This window comes from Danio rerio, chromosome 17, assembly GCF_049306965.1.
Source record: "Danio rerio strain Tuebingen ecotype United States chromosome 17, GRCz12tu, whole genome shotgun sequence".
Lineage (NCBI taxonomy): Eukaryota > Metazoa > Chordata > Actinopteri > Cypriniformes > Danionidae > Danio > Danio rerio.
The window spans coordinates 44,221,751-44,241,389 of record NC_133192.1 but is presented as its reverse complement, the minus strand read 5'-3'; the positions used below and the strand labels follow the sequence as shown (position 1 = coordinate 44,241,389).

The 19,639-nt window shown below is 36.7% G+C and overlaps 1 protein-coding gene across 1 annotated transcript in view; it reads left to right on the top strand.

Annotated features, from left to right (window-relative positions):
• si:dkey-16j16.4 overlaps positions 1-19,305 on the top strand; it is a 43,825-nt gene extending 24,520 nt beyond the window's left edge. Inside the window, exons 4-5 of the mRNA XM_002665221.7 lie at positions 4,511-4,564; positions 18,893-19,305. Coding sequence (XP_002665267.1) covers positions 4,511-4,564; positions 18,893-19,018 — 180 coding nt within the window. The 3' untranslated portion in view covers positions 19,019-19,305. The remainder of the gene's footprint in view (positions 1-4,510; positions 4,565-18,892) is intronic.
• Positions 19,306-19,639: the final 334 nt, after the last annotated feature.

The window sequence follows — 19,639 nt, the reverse complement described above, 5'->3', positions numbered from 1 at the left end:
CTAGTAACAGTACATGTCCCTGTTGAAGGTCAGTGAATTTAAGCTAATTATTTTTTAAAAAAAGGACAAGCCATTCTCCTACGTGACTTTATTCTTTGTGTGACTGAAATGCAGGTAATAGCTATGTTTCCATCCAAATATATTAATTAAATTTATGTGCAAAACTGGAATAACGCATAAAAGATGTGCAAATAAAGCAGTGTTTCCATCCAACGAATCAAATCGAACAAAATCGTCACTTCCTGATTAACTGGCGGCAAATATCAACAGTTAAACTGAATTTACTGATTTAGAAGAAGCTGCGTTAATCTTTTCTTTATTTAATAAATGTACTTGTGCCTCAGAAGACAATGCTGACACACAATGAACACATGGTGGCATTTGAAGCCATGAGCTGTGGAGAACAGACACTCTTAACACGCTCCAGATGCTCTGCAGGTCATTAATAATATAATAACATTAATACTGAAATGGTTAAGGTGTTTTAGAATGAATGAGCAAAACAACATTTCAGATGTGTTACAATGCCTGCTGGTTTGTTTATTCAGTAACTGTGTTTCCATTGTAGTTTAGGTGCATCTTTTCTATAGAATAAAAGTTTATTCTACTCAGTTATGCACATGTTTTATTATGCGTATTTTCAAAAGTTATGTGCATCATGACGTTTCCATTGATCGTTTTTATGCGCATATCCAAAATGAACATTAAAATAGATGGGTGGAAATGTAAGGCTAAGGTTAGAAATCGTTTCGTCTTTAAAAAGGGAAGGAGACCGACAGAAACTCAGAGTTTAGAGAATAAAACCTGCTCTTGACCAGGTTAGGTTCACAGAGTAAGTTACCACAGTAACTGACTTTGAGTTAAAGTTACCTCTCTTTCAAAAGGCTTGGCTTACCCTGCTTTCTCGAGTAACAAACCTGCCATTTTAAAGCAGGAAACCCAGAGTTTCTCTCATTTCAGGGTTAAAATACTTAGTTTTCACTTAACCTCTTTTCTGAAACGGGACCCCTGTTGTGCATTAATTTAGTTTATTATTGTTTTTAAAACTTACTTATAAGCTTTAAAAGGTATATTACTAGAGTTTGCTTGTTTTGACACATTATTTAAAATATGTGGCTAAGAACTAACCAAATAAACCAAATCCTTTTAATAGGGCATAAAAAATCTTTTTGCTGTACATTAGAAAAAAATGCTTTGCGTTTAGAACTGTGTAAGTCTGAAATTGTCTTCATTAATGTCTTAAAAATGTCTTAGTCTTAAATTTGACTTAATGAAACCAGCAGAAGCACTACAGCTAAAAATGTATTGTAAACTGCATCTTAAATTACTTTATTAGTCTAAAATTAAATTAATTGTAACTCTGAATTTAACAACAGTTCTAGACATTTTGCACAACCACGCTTATTCCAACAGCTCCATGTGCTTCAGGGCTCTGTGCCCGCCACCTCCAGAGAAAAAGAGAGGATGACAGATGTCAGCCCCCCCCTCTCTTCAGTTTGAACAAAAGCCTGATAGAGTGAATCTGTGAGTGAATGAAATGGGACAAAAGTGGGACAAGTAAAGCCTAGTAGTTTGGTTTTCATGTGTTCAAATACAGAGGCCAGATTGTGCCAAATGGAAACAACGTTATGTGGAGATGGATAAAGGTGAGAGAAGAGAATAAAGAAGATGGCTTTGAGGACAATGTAAAGCACTCAGTATGTGTGTTTGGTCAAGTCTTAGGAGTAGATGGAAAACAAATATGGAAAAGTTGCCAAAACTTCGCTGATAAACCTAATTTGTCTTTAATCTTTTACATGTAAACCTGTTTTAAAGCATAAAAACATGTATAAACCTTAAAAAAAACACATAAATTTGTTGAAAAACAATTAAATTGGTGTTCAGCTTTTTTCTGCAACTGTATGTAACGCACGTTTACTTATTTATGGCGGCTTGTGTTAATATATTGAGCCATATTTGGATTAGTTTTTATCAATATGAATCCTTACCAACTAATCCATTCCCTCGCTTATACATGATCTCAAACGTAGGGGTCCAGCTATTGTTTGTCTGACAGATGTCTAAATGCTGCCCTCCATGGTTGACTGAGCTTGACAAACATCTCCTTTTTTGGAAACCCTGAAATGAGGCTGAGCTGATTTCAAACTCCACTCGGGCTTTAACTATGACTGCCTTCCAATCACACAGATCTGGACAAATTAGACAATTCCGGAGTTGTTGTTTTTGTTTTACTGTGAATTTCCCTTTTAGACCAAAGAGATTGCTTGAAATAACTCCTGTCGTTGCCAGTATTTTTTACTAATATAGAAAGAACCCTATTTTTTGTTTTTCATCCGCTCTGGAAGGAGTTTTGAGAGATAATTTGACCACAACTTGCTCTGTTTTTCAGCAAATGAAATCATTTTTGATGACCAATCTTATTTGGTTGGATATTTTGGGAAATGCTTTGAAATTTGTCAAGTTCAACACAATCTAAGCAAATTGACTTCACTTTTGTTATGTTTGTGGCTGTTTTTGCCATTTATATTTGTGTGTGTGGAACAAAGGGGTTTAAATAGTCCTAATAATCAAAGATCGCGAGTATCAGCTGTGACCCTAAGTATCATGATCAGGAACCGGTTGTGTTTGTGTGTGTGTGTGTGTGTGTGTGTGGTGCATGACTGAATATTGTAGTCCATAAATGGCGGATTTGTAGTCCATTAGCGATCTGCAGTCGCTAGATTGCTGATAATCATAACACTATAGTGTAGGTTATTTTATCAAAAATCTGAAAAATTACAAAACACAGCACAAGGTTGGCTATACTGTGGTGTTGTTGTTAAAATTAACTTTAACCCTTTATTCCCAGCAGCCAGGGCCGGCACATCCTTAGAGGTGACCCAGGCGGCCGCCTAGGGCAACAGGATAGAGAGAGGGTGTCAGAGACATCTCCTCACTTTTGTCCGCGATAACCCCACCACCACCTTGGTTCTCACTATTGTATGCGCAATCACAATCGCTTCTCTCATTTTCACTTTCAGTTTGAGGGCGGTATGATCATCTTTTGCCTAGATTACCAGTTCAGTTCAGAATCTCTGTCAGTTACCGTCATCTTTGCGTCATGATCAGTCCCATAATACCCGCACCCACCATATTTGGAGATGTACCGTATCGAGGTCGATGCGATCCAACAAAAGATCCGAACCCATCTCGATTCGTTTATTCGACTCTGAGTCAAATGTTTCGCTAAAGAATCAATAGTTTTAAGCATGCTGCAATTTTAGATTTAAACCTCAGCTGAATGTTTTCATTCCCTTAGAGCTGTGTTACACACTGCAAGGAAGCTTTTTTTTTTTAAAAAAAATCAGACTCTTCAATGACAGTTACATGTTATGATCCAAAGGAAGAAGAAACTGGTCCATTTAAACTGTAAAAATTACTGACTAAGTCCCAAAATCTCTGCTGCTCCTTCAATGAATCCTGCAGCATAGCTTATTGTATTAATCATCAGAAAAATGACAGGAACCAACACAGAACGGGCTCATTAAAATAGTTGAATCTCGGCCAAATATTGTTCTATCTTGACTAACCAAACATCAGTTGAAAACTTTATTTTTCAGCATGTAATGTACATATCTCAATTAATTTTTTTTTCGGCTTAGTCCCTTTATTAATTTATTCGGCTTAGAAACCCTTTTTAGTGGGGTCACCACAGCGGAATGAACCGCCAACCAATGTTCTAAGGAGTGGAGCACATGTTCTAAGGAGTGGATGTCCTTTCAGCTGCAACGCATCTCTGGGAAACATCCATACACACTCATTCACACTCATACACTACGGAGAATTTAGCCTACCCAATTTACCTGTACCGCATGTCTTTGGACTGTGGGAAAAACCAGAGCACCCGGAGGAAACCCACATGAACACGGGTGTACACATCTCAATTTCCAAAAACTGACCCCTATGACTGGTTCAAATGTAATCATTAGGTAGCACTTTTCTATTACAGTACAATGAACAGTTTAGACTCTGCCCTTTCACTTTGTAAAATGAACTTTAAGGAAGCAGAGTTAACCTCCGATCTTGATTCACAAGGCTTGCTTTAGCAATAACAGCAGATGTCTTGATAGAGATAACAAACATAGTTCTGTGGTTGTTCTGAGTGAGTGCCCACCGGATGTTTTACTCCGCTGCACAAAAGACTCGATGGTTTTTCTAGCTACAGTGGCCCAGAGTTTCCAGGTGTCTTCCATGACAAATCAAGGGCAAAATAACTGTAAATGTTTATGCTGAAAATATGAAAACTGGTTTGCTATTGTGTGGAATTTGACTCGGCGTAGACATCATTTAAGGTTTATTGGTCACACTTTAGTTTACAGTAAGGTTCTATTAGTTGATGTTAGCTAATGATTGCCCATTTGCAGTTCCTGTTTGTAAATACATTAACCAACATTAACTAATGGAACCTTTATTTCAAAGGCTTATTGAAGGTGCTTTTTAACCCTGCTGTGTTTTCTCCTTTTTGCTTCAGAAAATGCTTTTAAGAAAGAACTGTGGAGGGAAAACGAGGACTATCAAGATTCGGGTAAGTGTCCCTAATAACTGCTTTCTCATAAAGTGCCATTACTGTTATTATTATACTGGTGTTATACAAACTTATTTATATTTATTATAAAGTATGCACTCTTTTGAAGAATATCTATAGAGGTATACACACACACGATACTTACTACATAGATGTATTGATTTCTCTTCTGTAAAACTGTAGTTTCTATCCAGCAACCCCTAAAACCATCCCTCACAGGAAACAATCAACATTTTTGCTTTACTTTGTGTGATTTTTTTTTCTTCATTAAGACCAAAAAAAATGTCCCCATAAGGTCATAAATGACTGGTATTGCTATACTTGTTGGGAATAAAGGCTGACTTATACCACGAGTATGCTATGGCGCAGCCTAATCATGGACGCATAGCCCTCGCCATGGCCATAGCCGTCGCTAACGCGCATCTCTCAAAAAATTTAACTTTTTTGAGCGCAAGCTCTGTGATTGGTCTGCTTGGTATCGCTGCCGAGTGTGGGCGAGACCGAGAGCTGCGCGAACCCGTTGGAAGGAATGTTTACAAGTGTTGAGACCTGTGAAGGAGCTCCAGATGAAAAGTTTTGTTTTGTGTTTACCTAATGGTTAAAGTTGTTGCACGTCCGGAGATTCCTGCCTCTAAATGAGCGAGTCACCTGTACATTAAGGTAGTTCAAAAAATACAAAACAAAACACCAGCGAAGAAACTTGACACAGAGGAACATAAACACCTCACTGCCAGCTAGCGTTTCGGAAGTGTTATTGCAGAGGAACACAAACTGCATGCAAAAGTATGAATGCACGGCAATGCGCAAGACATGCGCTGTGGGTCACGCCGATCACTCGACGCAGAAGTATAAGTAGGCTTAAGTAATACAAGCTACTGTAGCTACACTGCTATAACTAAAGCTACGCAGACTCAAACCAAAATGCAATAACAAATTATTCTCAATACTTGTACAACATTAACTACTTTGTAGTGAAATTTCTTTGTCTGATGCTATGGCATTGAACATTACCGCAGTGTCCTAACAACATGCAATACAGCACTTCAACATGCGATAAAAGGTCCAATGTTAGAGTTTAATATGTATTAAATAGATCTTTAAAATCTTTACCATTTCCATGGGAGTGCAGTGTCTGATATTTAATTGTTTTTATCATTTTGTGTTATGTATGGCAGTGGTTCCCAACCTTTTTTGCCTGAGACCCCTTTTCACCTAGAAATATTGCAAGCCCCCCCTTCCAGATATTATCACTCGTATAAGTTTGCAGTCATGATGACAAAAATGTTGTTTTCAAACAAATGGTACATTTATTACTATATCAATATATGCACAAATAACAGCCTAATGTAAAGTATAAAAGCAAAACATCAGTAGGCCATTTGTAACTGAAAAACGTAAGCCTTTGGCCTTTAATCTGGACCTATTTGAAATTCAATAACAAAAATATCAGTAATCACACTGGTGTATAAAGGAAAAATATAATATAGGCTAATACAGTTTAATACTTGCATGTTTTATGTTGTGCTCTATCAATTAGTGTGAGGATTGCTGCGAGGCGTATCTGTGAGACTTTTTTTTTGTGGTGGTATAATTATAAATTTGTCCATGTTTGCAGTGGTCCTCAACCTTTTTATCATCAACGCTTTTATGGTCAACGCTTGACAATTTTACCGTGGATGGGGGGAGGAGGTGTTTCGTAGGATGTAGATTGCTAGGCAATCATCAACTGTTTTCTCAGAGGATTATAAGCTGACAAAACATTGCTGTTACTCTAATACAAGTTTTATTAATGGAAAAAAATTACAAAGCTCTTCAGATTTTGGGTGTTCTGTGTTTGTCTGAGAAAATTAGTCTTAACGCAATGTGAATATTCCATACACGCTGAAGCTGATCGGTCAAGTCTTGTCACGTGACTCGCAGTGCGCTCGTGGGATTCATTGGAAACAACAAACTTGTGCAAACTCTAAAAATACGTTATATGCGAACGGCCCCTAAAAGGCCGCCGTCATTTGCGATCTTCACCTGATGTTGACAAATGGGTTGCGAATCCATTCCTTGGCAGTTCACCTTCACTGGACCTTTCCCCTTTAGCAAAGAAACTTTTCAAAGATGTCTGTTTCTTACTTGTTTTGCTAGATTGTGGGTTAAATTTTGGCGCTCAAGGTGTAGACGAGAAGATATAGTCTTTTTTCAAAATAAAAGACTTTTCAAAATAAAAGATTGTTAATAATAAATGAAATAAAAATAATTAATGATTTCTTGAGCAGCCTGGTGCCAGCTGATCCCGGTGGTTGAGGACCACTGAGTTAGGGGATAAAAAGAATTAAGGCAAAATGAACATTCTCCTAACTGTCCACTGCTAAGAAATTTTTTAAATATGGCGCGATTCCCCCACAGGGCTCGCTGAGGCCCCCTTTTGTGTCGGGACCCCCCTGTTGGGAACCACTGTATGGTAAAGACAGCCATATTGCTTGTCTCAGGAATCCTGTCATGTTGCGTATTGTTAGGACATGGTGTAATTTTTAAAATCAGTTTAAATCAGATTTATCTAATTAGAGATTACAGTCGAATTAATGAAACTGGTTTGAATGCTTTGTAAAAACTCTGACCCATGAGGATGTGGGGTTTTTTTTTTACGTTGCACTGGAGCCTGGCCATAGTGCGCCCGCTGATCCTCATAGCCGTGGCTGTGGACTCCGGGTGTTTCTTTGGCGCTCCTCACACTGCTCCAGAAGGCCTGTGCTGAATAATGCCAGTGGGTGACGTCATTAGTCCTTTCGGACTGCAGAACAGTGACTCCTACTTACCTCCTCTCACCATGCATGGCACAGGAACTGAAGATCTCATGGGCAACCCTGATATTAGATGATCGTTTTATTACATTAATGGAAAGAGATGAGGAGACGAGACCTGCAAGAGATGAAAAGGAAGTGTGTGTATGTGTGTGTGCGTGTGCGTGTGCTTGTGTGTTAGAATGAAGTCATTTTCCTTTTATAGAGTGCCGGCTGTTGCAGGATCTTCAGTCAGAAAAAAAAAAGATGCTCTCCACTCCTCCGTCTTGTTGTTTTCAACTTATTTTTGCTCTTCCCACTCTCTCTTTGCTTACATACTCTCTGTGACTTTGTGGTTTGCCCTTGATTGTTGACTCATATAACATACTCTCATATTATGTATATCTGTTTTATCAGACCAGCTCCAGAAATCCTCTTTGGGAGGATGTATTTTTCAACCTCTTTTCTCCATTTTTCTCCATCTCTTTTCATTCTTTACCACTTCTCACTAAGCATTTTATAGTTTTGTGCTGTTTGTTTTCAAATGCACTCTTGTAATAGTTTAAGATTTTACATTTTATTTTAAAACATTATATTTTCAGTATGGTTAATTTTATAGAATTATAATTCAAAAAGGATTATTTAGATAACAAATAATATCACTTGTTTATTAAAGGGCACCTATAGTGAAAAATCTACTTTTCAAGCTGTTTGGACAGACATGTGTGAAGATTTAGTGTATAAACCGTCATATTAGAGTGATACTGTATAAACACACTCACTCCTTTTTGTTTTTCAATTTAACTACATAAAAATGGTGGACCAATTGGAGCGGTTTCCAGATCGACCGCAACTTGACGTAGGAGTGCGGTCCCCCCACCCACCAAATTGATTGACAGCTGCGCGCATTAACATGTCTCCGTAGTAACGCCTATAATCATGTCAACAAAACAGGACGTGTGCAAAGCAACCGGGAATAAAAGGTCCGTTCAGTTTGCTAGGATCAGCAATCATCCACAAATGTGATCAAGAGTGAGCTTTACAAGTTTAAAAAGTTTTGAAACCTAAAACCGTGCATGTGTGTAAAGAGTTACAGCGATTTACTTCTACAGCACAGCTGTGTGTCAACACAATAAAAAAAACAAAAACGCTTCAATCCCAGTTTGTGGACGTTGAATCAGGTTTATTTTGTACATTAACAGCAGATATCCATACAGCAGTGGATATGAACCTGTATTCTGTCACATATGCATGCAAAAAGAGTGCAAAGCTAAACGCACGTGCTGTCTGTGTGTGTAAGTGAACTGTAACGTCAACGTGTCAGACTCATCGTTGCAACTCCACAACAAATGCATCAAATACTCATTTGTAAATTTCTTACTGTAGTATTTCTTACAAACGTTACGTAGGATCTTCTTCCTTTATGTCATTCTGAGTCAGCTGAGGGAGCAGATTAAGGCACACTGACATGCACGTGGAAACGATGGGCGTGAAGGACTAGCCTTAAAGTCCCAGTACACAAAAACCGCTACCTGCTTCTCAGAAGTATACAATAGAAACTTATAAAAGGTATAATAAATAATCTGATGAGTGTTTTGAGCTGAAACTTTAAAGACACATCCTGGAGACAAGAAATACTTTAAATCTGGAAAAAGGGGTAACCTAGGTGCCTTCTAAATAAAAAATGTATGGGTTACTGTCACCGTACTGCGTTTACATCACTTTTTTGTAATCCTAGTCTAATCATAACAAGCTATAAATTGTTGGAAAGGTGTATGACTTTTATGGAGTTAGTTTAATTTCTTCAATATTCAATAAAAAAATGTAGTGGTAAATGCATAAAATAGCAAAAGTATTTTTTTAATTCTATTTTTTAATTTAAAAAAAATATTTTTTTAAAATTACATTTACAGTCTATCTAGTTTTGTTCTAAAACTACATTTGTTTGTTTGAAAAGAAAGACAAAATTAACCACAGCATACATGTTTTCAAAACTTTTTAACTTGCAAGCAGACATTTCAACACGCAAGCAAAAATTCTAGGCACTAGGTGCAATAAGTTGCAAGATGTGTTTGGAGCAATTTGTTGCTATTTTCAGACCGGTGCAACCCTAATTTTCACATTTTGCACCACGTTGTTAAATAGCACATCCATTTGTGCCACTTCGTGGACTCATGGTTGTGCCGGTCTATAAAGGAGGTGTGTTAAGGCGCATTGTTGGCACGTTGCTATTTTGAGAGACTAAATTAGATAGAGCCATTGACCAACTGAAAGTCTAGCACAGAGCGGGTTAGTTATGCACCTATGCAGGTCCAAAAGGCTAACTTATTGCTTAAAACACAGGATGTACAGCAATACACAAATATCTTTACATATGTGAAAAACTAAAGGATTTAAATGCAACAAAAATGATTATTTTGTACATTATTATAAAAACCACTGCATCCATACCTTCATGTCGGGGGTCTTTTTTCAGTTTATTCTTGAAAATTTGCATTTGTACAATGTTGTTGTTATTATTATTATTATTATTATTATTATTATTATTTTTAGCAGTATTATTTATTATATGCATATTTATATTTGTTTTAATAAAAAAAAAAAAAAAAAAAAACAAGTTTAGATTTGTGCACCTGTTGGGTTTTGGACCATTTGGGGCACAAGAATAGGTGTGTTTGAATATATCTTAATATTTTTCATTTCTTCGTTTGCTGGAAAATAGAAATTAATTTAGAAATTTTTGAAAAAGTTTTAAACCAATCTTTGAGCTTCACAAACAAAATTAAATATGTAGGCTAATAGATGTCTTCAGTGAACATTGTGTACAACATCATTGTGTACAACATTGTTACAACACACGAAAGTAAAGGAGTAAAGAGTAAAAGTAAAGTAAAGAGAAAGTAAAGAGGCCAAGTAGTGGAGGCTCGTTCTTTATCTGCGCACTGCAGAGGGCTTGTTTAACTGTTTTCTTGCAAATGAAGCATTCGGTTTTTCCACTTACAAAATCCGCCATGTAAATAGCCAATGCGCCATGGCGCAACCCAACTGACTCTTAAAGTGAATGGGAGATGAGACTCTGATTGGTTTAATGCAGGTTATGCTCAAAACACACTTAAAACTCATTAAGAAAATAAGCTCAACCCTGTTAGACCATGTGCCGGGATGCAAAGCATATTTTTTCATCTTTAAAATAGCAATGGTGGATTCGGACACACCCTTAATGCTTTTGCACCATGTGCTTTAGACTTTGCATCTAGATTGTTAAAATAAGATGTGCAATAAATGAAAACAAAACAATTAAGTGTGCAGTGAAAATTGTGGGAACTGCATAATATGACAATATTTTATTTTTTGCAATGCAAAACATTTACTATTGACATAATTTTTTTTTTATTAAACTTTTTTTATTTGTATCGTCCTATATTTTAATTACTATATACTTATTTTTTCCTTAAAACTATATATTTATGATTGAATAGTAAAGAAACAAAACTAACTGCATAGACTTTGGAATACATATTTTACTAGTTTTTTTTGTTGCTATGTCGGAAGAGTAATAGATCAAAACACATTTACTGTCAGCCTAAAACCTGTGTGACCAATTATGATTACATTTTTAAACCATAATATTGAAGTCATATGTAGTTTATTTCTGGTTTATGATAGGGATTACTTAGTAACAATGATAAGGATACTCGGGTAATCCGTGTTGTAAAACATTCCTTTGCTACAGCAATCTGAAACGGTTTTTAGAGGTTTTAAGCTTTTTTTAGAGGCTAAATACAAACCAGGTCACATCAAACTTACCATACTTTGTTTTGCCTACTTTACAAATATTGTCAAAATTATGACAAAATATGTTTTATATTCCTTTAAACTTAGGGGGGCCCTTGTATGGACACCAATGGAAACTGGATGTCATCTGGTCATGTTTGGTACTGCAGCCAAACAAAATTTTACTGAAAGCTAATTGTTTGAGCTATCAGCTTCAGATTTGGAATATCATTTCTTCAAATATGTAGCTTTTTTTGTCAATTTTAGGCTAAATCAGTTTTTGCAAAACACATTTTATGTTATATTTTAAAATATACATTTTTAGTTTTCATAAACATAAATGCACATAACTTTTGATTTATTAAAATTGTTGAATTGTTTTCACTTCAGCTACAATCCGACATCTGTCTTTTTAAAACAAGACCAAGCTTAAATCAGTGCACCAGAGCCTTGAAGATTGGCATTAATTTAAAAAAAGGGGGGCTACAGTTAAGAGGTTAAGTTTCATAGTTTCTGTCTTTTAGATTTAACCCTGTTTCTCTCCTACTCCCCCTCTTCTTTCTGTCCTTTTCCAACAGCACATGTAGTAGTTGGGGCCCTGGTTTAATCTCAGAGCCCCCATTCTCTGCTGGCCATGCTCCAGGTGAGGGCTAGAGAAAGAGAGGGAAGCAGCTACAGTATAGTGTGGTCTGTTAGGATAGAGGGAAGAAATGAAACCAAAGAAGAAGGGACAGGAAAAAAAGAAGTCATTGGTAGATGAAGTCAGATAATATAAATGGCCTTATTGCCTTGGTCCAAACTTGTTGACAAGACAGATGTTAAGGGTCGAGGGGTTAATTTGTTCCCATGTATATGTACTATAGTATAGTGTGTAATGTTTTAAAAGAAAGACTTTTAGAATGTGTTTAAAAGTGGTTATGATATGTATCAGAAAGGAAAGGATTCATTTGTCATACTTAGTTGCTGGTATACGTCAGTCCGGAGCTCTATTAATAGATAAAAGAATAATTCACCCAAATTTGAAAACTACCACATAATTTACTCACCATCGAGCCTTCCTAAAGGCTCCAATATACACCACCTGATAAAAGTCCTGTCGCCTATCCAAGTTTTAGGAACAACACATAATAATTTGACTTCTAGTTGATCATTTGGTATCAGATTTGGCTTATATGAAAGGCAACGGCCTGTAGATTATGCTTATTTTACCAAAAGAAAATATGATCCTTGATATTTAATGATTTAATTAGGAGAGTAAGGTCTGTCTTTGCTAAGACAAAAGTCTCGTCACTTAACATAAATAATGTACAGTGTAGAATATAAAGTCATGGTGCAGTGGAAAAAGAATTAATATTGTGTTTGACTCCCATGAGCTTGGAGGACTGCATCCATTCATCTTTGCAATGACTCAAATTATTTAATAAAGTCAACTGAAATGGCAAAGAAAGCGTTCTTGCAATACTCCCAGAGTTCATCAAGATTCTTTGGATTCATTTTCAATGCCTTCTCCTTGATCTAACCCCAGACATGCTCAATAACGTTCATATCTTTTAATTGGGCTGGCCAATCCTGGAGCTCTGGTTTCCCCCACATTCCAAAGACACGTGGTACAGGTGAATTGGGTAGGCTAAATTGTCCGTAGTGTATGAGTGTGTGTGTGAATGTGTGTGTGGATGTTTCCGAGGGATGAGTTGCTTTTGGAAGGGCATCAGCTGTGTAAAAACTTGCTGGATAAGTTGGCGGTTCATTCCGCTGTGGCGACCCTGGATTAATAAAGGGACTAAGCCGACAAGAAAATGAATGAATGAAAGAACTCCTCCAAAAAGTTTCGAACTTACCAAAACAAACTCAAAAAGTACTTTGTTTTGGCCAGATTTTGTTAAAAATTTCGTTTGAAGCGCACCGGGGCTTTAAGTGTATATGACACTTTTTTTCTGCCAGATAAACACAATAGGAGTAGTTTTAAAATGTTTTAAAGTTGATATTGGCTTTTATTGTAAAGCTTCCAAAAGTGCATACATCTGTTGTCAAACTAACACTAACACATTACCACACAGATCACTCATTACCACACAGTTTTTTTGCTCAGAAGACGAACAAGAAAACTAGTTGGCTTAGCATTACTATATAATGCTATACTAAGTGGCAACATCCTGTTCTCCCTTGTGAAGCCAATACGCAAGTAACTGAAACTGCAATTCATCGACTTGCTTTGGGGGCGGGTTCCAGGAACTTCAGATGTTCATTGACTGCAAAATGGTCAATTGGCCATTTTTACAGCTAATAAATACAGCCTGTTTATGGCCTGGTACAAAAGATGGATTTGGTTCATAAAGCTAATATTACTCTTCATGACAACTGTGAGGGGGTGAATTTTTTCATAACTGATCCTGAAAAAAAAAACTGATTTTATTAAGTTATATTAAGTCTGCATAATAAGGGGCGGGGCCACTTAAATGACAGCTTGGCCTTGCTGGTTGCTGTCATGTCATTCTGGCTGATTAGCCGCTGAACTCTGCATAGACATCATATTTTTGTTTTGTTTTATGTGGTTTCACGCAGTCAATTGGTTTTTGGAATTGTTTCCTACAATTATCATATATTATGAGATGCTGTGCAATTAATTGTGCTCTCAAACCATTCGAGTTGCCACTATTTCCCAGGTGAGTGAAATTTGTTAATGCTTGTAAACCAAGTCTATAAATTTATTTGTTTTATTTAGGATCATTCATCAATTATAATTTGATTTCGAGTTTGAATGCCCTTCAGAATCTGACAGATTGATTAGCTGTAGGCTCTAGTACAGTCCTCTAAAACGTTGTCATACAGTCTTATGCCTAGATTTCATCAACAGCCTTGCATTTACTAATACAGTATTTCAAGTATTTGGAAGACCTAAGGTGCGTCCCAAATGTTATACTTATGCACTATTCTACGCCATTTTGTAGTGTAAATAGTGTAAGTAGTGAGTTCACACTAAAAACTCTAAAAATAGTAAGTGCACTTTAATTACCCGGATGATGTACTTATTCAACCAGTAAAATGAAGTGTGTAATGATGGACACTTCATGCACTCAATGACCGCAGATTGTTGGCTGTCTTGCTCACACAAGCTTTTTCAACTCTGCCCACAAATTTTCTATAGGATTGAAATCAGGGCTTTGTGATGGCCATGCCAAAACATTCACTCTGTTTTCCTTAAAGCACATTTTAACTAATGCCATATGCCAGTTGTGCATAATGTGCAGTCGTTTGCCACAAAGTCAGTGTTTGGAGTTTTTAATTTAAAGATTCAAAATATTTTGGTTACAAAAACAAGTTGATCTGCTTCATAAGACATGCTATGAGTTTTTTTTTTATACAGGCGGTGTATGGGTTAGTTTTATGATGGATTTATGTGCTTTTGAAAGCTTCAAAATAAAAGTTACTGTCCAACACCATTTTACAGCATTGAAGAGCCAGAATTACATTTAAAACTACTCTGACTGTTTTGCCTGACAGAAAAGAAAGTCATATCCACTGAAGAAGGCAAAGAACACGCATCTAGTATATACAAACTTTTGCTTTTTAGTAACCCAGTTGAAGCTCTTCTGATAAAGTGAAGTTTTATGAACAAATTTCGAGAGTATCACATGTGTATGATTGACCACGGCTGGTCTCGCATCATCAAATAACTAACCAACCAATCAGACATATTGGAATGCATATAAATAGTCCGCCTTCCTCACCTTTGTCATCTTCATTTTCGACGAAACCCCCCTTCCACCCCGACTCTTCAGAGCTCAGGGTTCTCTCCTGGGATTTCATGCCAATTACGCTTTTAGTTTCTTGAACTGTATGCTGTTACAAAATTGTCACGGTTAAGGTCTGTTTTCTTTAAAAGTCAATGATCCTCACTGTATGATTGATTTACAATATGGTTGAAACCAGAAGTTTACATACACTCTAAAAAAAAAGGAACACAAATGTAAACAAATGTATGTAAACTTGACTTTCAAGACAAGTTATAACAATTTCTGGAAAAATGTCTCATTATTCTGCTGTAAAGCATAGCAGAAACAAATGTGATAATCCTAACTTGCCTAAAAGAGAAAAAGTTTAGTCACATTTACATCTTATGTGCCTTTTTATGCAATGTATATAAACTTCTGATTTCAACTGTATGTGTGTGTATGTGTGTAATCAGCTCTTCATCTCATGTTATGCTTGAATAGCTAAATGAATGCTCAAGTTTATTTAAATGATTATATTTTAATTACATTACAACATCGATGCTGTGGAATGAACTGTATAAAATTAAAAAAAGTCACATCGGAAGTTTATCAGTTGGTAATAAAACCCCTAGCTGTGCATAGGCCCTATTTTATTTGATAAATCATTGGTTCCTGAAGCGAGACTCATGGAAAACAGCTGCTTGTAGAAAGTACATGGAATCATGTAGCACTGCAATGAAACCCAGAGGTCTCCTCTTTTTATTTTGATGAAGTGTTGATCTAGCCCCTTGATGGATTTCAAACAGAGTGGCTTTTTTGACAGGAAAAGAGCCTAACCTTGTGGTATATATATCTTTGTGAGTACTCGCAGTTTAAGCCAAGCTAGATTTAGCGGGCCATATGTGAAACAAATTAACTACTTCTTTCATTCCGTAGGGCTGGAACTCCTCCTTTCTCATGCTTCTTTTCTCATCTGGTGTTTCTCATCTTTCTTACTCAGGTTTTGTTTTAAAGATCATTTTGGTCATCCAAGTCGATAACGATACACTAGAGAAGGATTTTATACCATGTTCAGATTACACAATATCAGCCAGCCTTTGTACCGTATTTTCCGCACTATAAAGCGCACCGGATTATAAGACGCAGTCTCAATTACAGGGTCTATTTCTGTACTTTACCCATACATAAGGCGCATGCTAAAATATACTGTCTGCAAAAAAAGGTATTGGAAGCAAAACAGTTAACATAGTTTAATTGAACTTTATTGTACTATTTAACAATACACTCACATTATTATTTTTTTAATCAGTCTTCTCCCACAAATCCATCAAAGTCCTCATCTTCTGTGTCTGAATTGAACAGCTGGGCAGTTTCGTCATCAAACACGCCGGGTTCTCTCTCATCATTGTCGAAGTCAGTCTCATTGCCGGGTGGCCGTTCAGCAATGATGCCGGCTTTTGCGAAAGCTCGGACAACAGTTAAAGCAGACACCTTAGCCCAGGCATCCACAATCCATTTACATATAACTCGCCCGGCATGCCTACCATTCTAAAAGTGTGTTTGCCGTCTGTCATCCATTGCTCCCACGCAGCTCGCAACTTCACTTTAAACGCCCTGTTTACACCTTTTTTTTGTTAGTCCTCCCGAAATGACAGCAAGCTCCAAATTCATTCAAGTTGGTCTTCTAACTGTGGCCACCTTGCTTTGTTCCCGCGGAAACTCTGTTTCGTCTTCTTAACTTGGCGCAGTTCATTTTCTTGTTTCCTCCACTTCCGAACCATAGATTAATTTATGTGGAATTGTTTCGCAGCTGCTCTATTCCCATTTACAACCGCGTAACTACACAGAGACGTTTTACACAGAGACGTTTTACGTCTCTGTGTCGGCAGGAAATGCTCCGACAGCCAATCAAGTGGAGCGCTTTTCGAAATCACACAACATTTTTACAGATTTTTGAACTCCATGCACACATAAAGCACACCGGATTATTAGGCGCACTGCCGTTTTATGACAAAATTGAAGGCTTTTAGGTGCGCCTTATAGTGCGGAAAATACGGTATATATCAAGCACAGCACAGTCTGTTTGACATGCCATGTTCATCCATGAATGGGTATTGTAATGTAAGAATGTAAATGTAAAAATGTTTCATCATGAATTTTTGACAAAAAGACTAGCATGTTTTTTTTAACCCTTTATGACTACTTTTTGGCAAAATGAAAGGAATACAAAAGAGATATATTGGTGCTTCTGTAGGTGTAATGATATGATTTTGGAAATGTTCTTAGAGCTAGGGCTGCAATCCTCCTGTATTTATAAGGATTGCTCTATTGTACGCTTACGATCATGCTTAAAGATAGCTGCTAGTTCCGCTTCTATGACATAGAGATGGTGCACATTTAGACCACGCCCACACTGCAGGCAAAAACAATCCAACCTGCTCTATTGACTTTTATGTTGTGGGACATTGTTTCCCTGTCATTCCTAACTTACTGTTAAATCATTTTTAATACATCCCGGACGAGCCCCCGATTATATGTTACATCCTTTAGAAGTTAACTATAAACTAATAGTATAAACTAACGGGATGTATGTTAAGTCCTTTAGACATAGATAGTTAGAGGTGCTTAAATCAAATAAAGGATTAGAACAAATACATTATGGACAAGCCCCCAATTATATGTTACATCCTTTAGAAGTTATTTAGAAACTAAGGGTATAAACTAACGGTATTTATGTTACGTCCTATAGACATAGATGGTTAGAGGTGCTTAAATCAAATAAACAAATAGAACAAATACATCCCGGATGAGCCCATAATTATATGTTACATCCTTTAGAAGTGATTTATAAACAAACGGTATAAACTAATAGTATATATGTTACGTCTTTTAGACATAGATAGTTAGAGGTGCTTATATCAAATAAAGGATTAGAACAAATACATTATGGACAAGCCCCCAATTATATGTTACATCCTTTAGAAGTTATTTATAAACTAAGGGTATAAACTAACGGTATACATGTTACGTCCTTTAGACATAGATAGTTAGAGGTGCTTAAATCAAATAAAGAAATAGAACAAATACATCCCGGATGAGCCCCCAATTATATGCACTCTCCTGAACCTAATGACATACTGCATAAGTTAATCTGGGTGTTGCAAATGTATATTGTGCGACTTGCTCACTTCTACACCATCTCTGAGGTATTAGTTAAAAAGTATCAGTTAACTAGACAAGTTTATGAACAAACACATTGCAATCTTAGTAGATTTTAGACAAGAGTATTTATCACAAGCCAAACAAAACCAAATTCTCTCATACAGAATTTGCTATTGCAGATTGAGTCTGGCTTTTTAAACGCTATGCGACCAAGCAATTTGTGGTGCAATCCCAGCACCAATAATTTGCATTAGCACTGGTGACAGGTAACAATTTAAATCTAAACGTCTAAACGTCTGTTGTCTTAAGATGCATCAATTATTTCAGGTGCTTGACTGTTAATATGGCCCTCCTATGGAATGGAAGAGGTCAAAGAAACTGCAGGTTTCTGGAAATCTTGATCTTGACCTTTTTTTCATTCAATTAGAAAAAAAGCTTTTGATTGAGTGAAGCTTCAATAGTTTTGGAGTACACTTGATGCTTTTGGCTTTGTGTCTACCTTTAGATGAAGGATCAAAGCTTTTTAATAGATGGATTTGGTCCCCTGTTGGTTGAAAAACAATGATTTTTGGATTATTTGTGATTTTTATTTTCTATTTTTTTGCATCACAAACACACAATGTAAAGATTCTGGTGCTAAACAATTAATATTTTTATATTACATGGGTAAAAATAAGCTGGAATTGACTTCCTTAGTATTTGTTTTTCCTACTATTGCTGTCACTATGACATCTACATATCTACTATGGACATATCCTTAAGACAGCTTTGGAACAAGTGAAGAGAGAGTAAATGATGACAGGATTTTCCTTTTTGGGTTTTTCCTTTGTCTTTACCCAATGATCTTGCTTCATTTTTCAGCTTGCAGTCCCCATTAAATGTTTGTTTTCTATGTGGTTTCCTTGCAGAGTCTGACTGGTGGCCGTCACACACCTCGATACTCCTATGATCCATCCATCTTCGCTTTCCGCCCCGTCAGCAACGTTCCACCCTGCAGCCCTGTGCTCCCTGCTGAAGAACCTCCATGTGCTTGAGAGAATGGACTGGAAGCCTGCATCGACAAAACATGACGAAGTCGTGGACCAAAAGTTCCCAGCACAATGACAGTGTATGTTTGCATTACCTGAGATATAAGTGTGAACAAAGGCCTTTTGACAAAACAGGAAGTGTGGTCAGGGCCAGAAGTGAGAGGAATGAAAGACGGCGACCTACCAACTTTAGACATTCCTTTCTCTCGGTCTCTCAGGAAACCCACTTAGAACTTGTTGCATTGACAAGGCTATGATGACCACTGCAATATCTATAAAAGTACAACCAAAAAGTTTGTTTTTTTTAATGTTAAAAGAAGACTGTTTTTTTTTTTTTTTGGAAATTGCCTCATTTTACAAGTCTCCTAAAGTTAAACAGTTGAGTTTTGCCATTTTTTATTTTATTCAGCTGATATCAGGTATGTCGGAAGCATTTTTAGCTTAGCTTAGCATAAATCATTGAACTGGATTAGATCATTAGCATCTTGTTAAAAAAACAAATTCCAAAAAGAGCTTAGTTTTGATGAAGAGTAATCTTAAAGAAGAAAATCTTCCAATTTAAAGCTTGACTCTACTGTAGTTGCATTGTGTACTGTGACTGACAAAAAATAGGGAAGATATGGATAG